At 61.3% G+C, this 4,026-nt stretch overlaps 1 protein-coding gene across 1 annotated transcript; it reads right to left on the bottom strand.

Moving 5' to 3' along the window:
- Positions 1-333: 333 nt before the first annotated feature.
- On the bottom strand, positions 334-2,188 carry TRAVEDRAFT_54664 (uncharacterized protein; the record flags this gene model as incomplete). The annotated part of the gene is made up of 3 exons (XM_008047603.1): positions 334-543; positions 1,274-2,088; positions 2,149-2,188. The coding sequence occupies 3 exons, from the start codon at positions 2,186-2,188 to the stop codon at positions 334-336; spliced, it is 1,065 nt and encodes a 354-aa protein (XP_008045794.1).
- Between the last annotated feature and the right edge of the window lie 1,838 nt (positions 2,189-4,026).

Below are 4,026 nucleotides of genomic sequence, written 5' to 3'. Positions count from 1 at the left end.
CGAGCGCGATCGGGGTGGGTACTCCAGCGGGGAGGCCTCGAGGGCGCTTAAGCGGCGCGCCCCATTCGATCTCGAGCTCGTCGTCGTCTTCATCCTCGTCTTCTGAGTTCTCTTCGTCGCCGAACATCACAAGTTTCCATTGCGCGCCCGACCGCACCAAGACCCGCGCGTCGCGCTTTGCGCGTGATTGCGAGACGCCATTCCGGATATGGCACACCGTGCTCCGTTATGAGCGTGTCTATGCTCAATGGAGGTGGTCGCGCGGGCGTAACTGGACGAGTAGGCGGTGCAGAGGCGAGTGGGGAGCTTGGAAAGGGGTATGCGGTGCCCGACTCATGTGGCGGCTGCGAGGAAAATGATGGCTTGGCAGGAGACGAAGAAGTTGTAGGTGGAAAGGTATATGACGAAGAGGGTCCTGGAGTGGGGAGGTCTGACGGAGAGAAGGGCGACGATGTTCGGGTATTGAAGACGATTGGTGATGGTGCGGATCGCGAGGGCGCGCGCTCGGGAAGAAAGGAGGATTCGCATGACGTCGGGGCGTGTCTGTGCAGCACTCGCAGTATATGTGAACATGCTTATATGCGCGCATATAGTCAGCTTGGTTGATGTAACGATCAGATCTGCACGTACCTGCACTAGTGAGCATGTCGAGTACGATCCATACTGCTTCCTCCCCCTCACATTCGGAATCATCCAGTCCAGAACGACTCCCTCGTCGTGCAAGTGCGTCCCACATCTCGGCCAGACCAGACCCACTGGGACTTCCCATAAGTGCACTCGCGCTAGACGCGAGACTACTGCTCAGAGTCGCGGACGCCTCACGTGAACTCCGTCGCCACCACGCATCTCGAGCCGGAGGGGATGATGCCTCGGACGAATTTCGTTCGAACGGCACAGATAGGGAGTCCTGGCTCATGGTTCGGTGTCGCGGCGGAGTGGTAGCTGCATCGAGGAACTTGACGCAGATAACATCAGGCCCGGATGAAGACAAGCCTGGTGTTGGCAGAGAGCGTGTGCGGCGAGAAGAGCGGAGGGGCAGATCAAAGTGGGTGCTGTCTCGGATAGAGAGCATGGTCGATAGAGGTGCTGAGAATGCCGCGTGGGTGTCCTGCGAATAGAGCATTCAGTATGATGATCGTTCGCGTAGATACGATGAGGGCGAAGCCCCGAATAAACGTCGGGCTACAATGATAACCCATGCTGACCAGTGCAGGTTCTTGCTAGAGAGCAGTATGCAATGTCTGGACCGCATATAGTCATGAAATAAACTCACATGTCGCTCCTTGCACAGGGAGAAGATGCCCTGATGTACAACCGCCCACCTCTCCTTCCATTCGAGGGTGATTTTCTTCTTCTTGTCGCGCAGCAATGGGGATCTCGGGCTGACGTCCGGGATCTCATCGTCGGTCTGATGATCGCGTGGGACTCCAAGATCTCGGAGCGTAGAGTCCAAGGCATTCCCGACGACGCGAAGAGCCCACACTCTCGCCGCGAAGTACGGTGCAATGTATGCGTCCAGCGAGAACCGCGGGAGCGAGACCAAGGAGTGGGCCAGTGGGTGGAGCTCGAGCAGCTCGCCAGGGTGTATGTCATACCAGTCAAGGGAGAAGCGGTCCTCCAAAATCTGGGTCGTGGAGAAGGTGATAAGAACGCACCCCTCGACTTCTTGCGACGTACCGGAACTCTCGGGAGGAGGGAGCCGGGAGACGGCGTCTGATGTAGAGGAAGTTGACGGCCGGGTGTTGTACTTGTAGCGGTGCGCCTCGCTCAAGGCCTTGTTGACGTCCACCACCTCGTCGTCTTCTTCGTCGCTGTCAAGCTCTTCAGTCTCCTCTGCCGCTTCTGGTCCCTCCTCGCTCACAACCGAAGGCGTGTTCTCCGTCACTATCGGGCGAGGTTTGCGGGGCGCAGCGAATGTGATGGGCGAGAGCGAGCGTCGACGGGTTTTGTGAGGAGACACAGGTATGGTACGCCGGCTCTTCTCCGCGGTTTTTCGCTCTCTTGCGAACCTCTGGACGAGAATATGCTTGAGTTGAGAGACAGGCCACGATGGATCGACGTGCGTGACTAGCCACTGGTCGGTACAGACTGTGGATTGGCATGTTGTTCGAGCGCTCAGCTGTCTCCGAAGATGTGTAGTGTGCGCACCCATTCTGCAGGATATCCGCAACTGCGGGGGGTCCGCCATGAAGTCGACAATGAGGAAGATGGCGGCAGGAGGCAAGCTTGATGCGCGTGCAGCCACATTGGTCACGATCACGTGCAGACGCCACGCGAGCCCCACGCGAGACGGGCGCGGCCCACGGACACTCCAGTCGCTCCTCGATCGCCTGCTCTGCCTCGACAGACGGCCGTCATCGTCGACGCCGAGCTGCTCTCTGCCTGCCCCCTCGCCCTCTTCGCTCGACCGCGATCAGACAGCGACTCGCCTCGGCCGCTCCCCGCTCGCGTCTTCGTTGGCCGCCCCTGCACACGCACTCAGCGCCGTCCTGCGTGTGCCGCCAGTCGCAGCTGCGTTGGACTGAGCTGCAGCCCTTCTCCTTCACAGCTCCAGTCCGATCTCGCAGCCAAAGCATCCCTTGCCTGCGTCTCCCTCGCTCTCTCGCCCGCCTCTCCGTCTGCCCGACCCTCCCGACTGCTGCCCTCCCTCGTGCTCCGCAGCCCCCGTCCGCCTGTTTCAGGCAGGGCTCATCGCAAACAAAGTGCGTATCTGCTATGCTGGATGCATGTCCCATCACCAACGCTCGCGCCAAGCAGTTGCAATGGCGGTCAATGACTGCGCCAGTGCGCTCTGTGCGTTTGGCCGGTATATCCGCCGCGCTCACCGTCGCCCGCAGTCCCCCAACTCCTGATTCTCGTAGATCGTTCGTGGTGTCCCTGGGACGCGAGGGTGCACGCACGACGCCGGCGCGCCCGTGACTAGACCGCAATACATTCGACACCGTGACCGACGCCGCGGTCGATTCCGCCGTCCCATCGTCGTCAGCACGCCTGCGTCATTCAACGGGTCGTAGAGGCTAATGACACCTCGCTTCAGGTGTGTTTACAGCCTCGCCCGACCGAAATTCCGCTGACAGCACCCGTTTAGAGGTCCCTCGCACCCGAAATAACGTTTCGCGAGATTTCGTTCACTGTACAAGCACACAACAGGCCGGCTTCGACGCCCACAACGTGCATACAGCCGCCCTCGTTCCTCCCTCGACGGCGTTCGCGCAGCGCCCAAGTATTGACGCGGGAACGGTCATCGGCGCTTCCGCCAACACACCCGCAAGAACACGACGGCCCACCCGCATTTCGCCACGCCCCTGCTTCGCACGCTCGCGAGCGGCCGGAAGTCTACCCAGAATGGCGCCTCTGCACGCACGAAGGCGCCGTCGACGTCGTTCGCCCGCCGCGCCGTCCGGCCTGCAGCACCTCCCGCCGACATTCCCGCCCATTCGTCGTCGCGCTCTATGTCTGGCGCGCTGAAGAATCCGATGGCACGGCGCATAATGTACTGCTCTCGCGTATGGCGCGTTCCCAGCCTCTGTACACGCGAACTGCGCTCACACCGCCGCTTTTTCTTAGCGCCCGACACTAGAAATTCAAGTTGTCGACGCCGCGGACCGGTTCTCGGCCGCTCTCCTCGGTAAATAGACACTCAAGACCGTTTCCCACCGATCGACGCGCTGCGCGGAGCGTGCGACGACGACGGGCGCCCGGCAGAGGCTGCAGCGGGGCGGCCCTGCAGCAAGATCCCGACCTCGCTCACCGACGGCTCCCCGGAACGCTTAGAAAACACGACACCGCGGCCCCGTGCACCCCGGCGCATACACCCAGCAACTTTCAGCGCGATCGGAGGAGAAAATATCGGCGTCGTCACGGGCGATTTCATTGGCAATCTCGACACATCGCACAAACCCCACGCCCCGCCTCCTTCAGCGCCCGCGAGCGGTGCGAAACACGTGCGGCATGCATACCCCAGCCCTCCCACACACATTCCACGTCGCCCCGCCCCGCCCCAACACTCGCATACGGCGGCTCCCC

The sequence above is a fragment of the Trametes versicolor genome (genome assembly GCF_000271585.1).
Source record: "Trametes versicolor FP-101664 SS1 unplaced genomic scaffold TRAVEscaffold_70, whole genome shotgun sequence".
NCBI lineage: Eukaryota > Fungi > Basidiomycota > Agaricomycetes > Polyporales > Polyporaceae > Trametes > Trametes versicolor.
The sequence above is the reverse complement of the archived record's forward strand: the minus strand, read 5'-3'. Positions and strand labels throughout refer to the sequence as shown.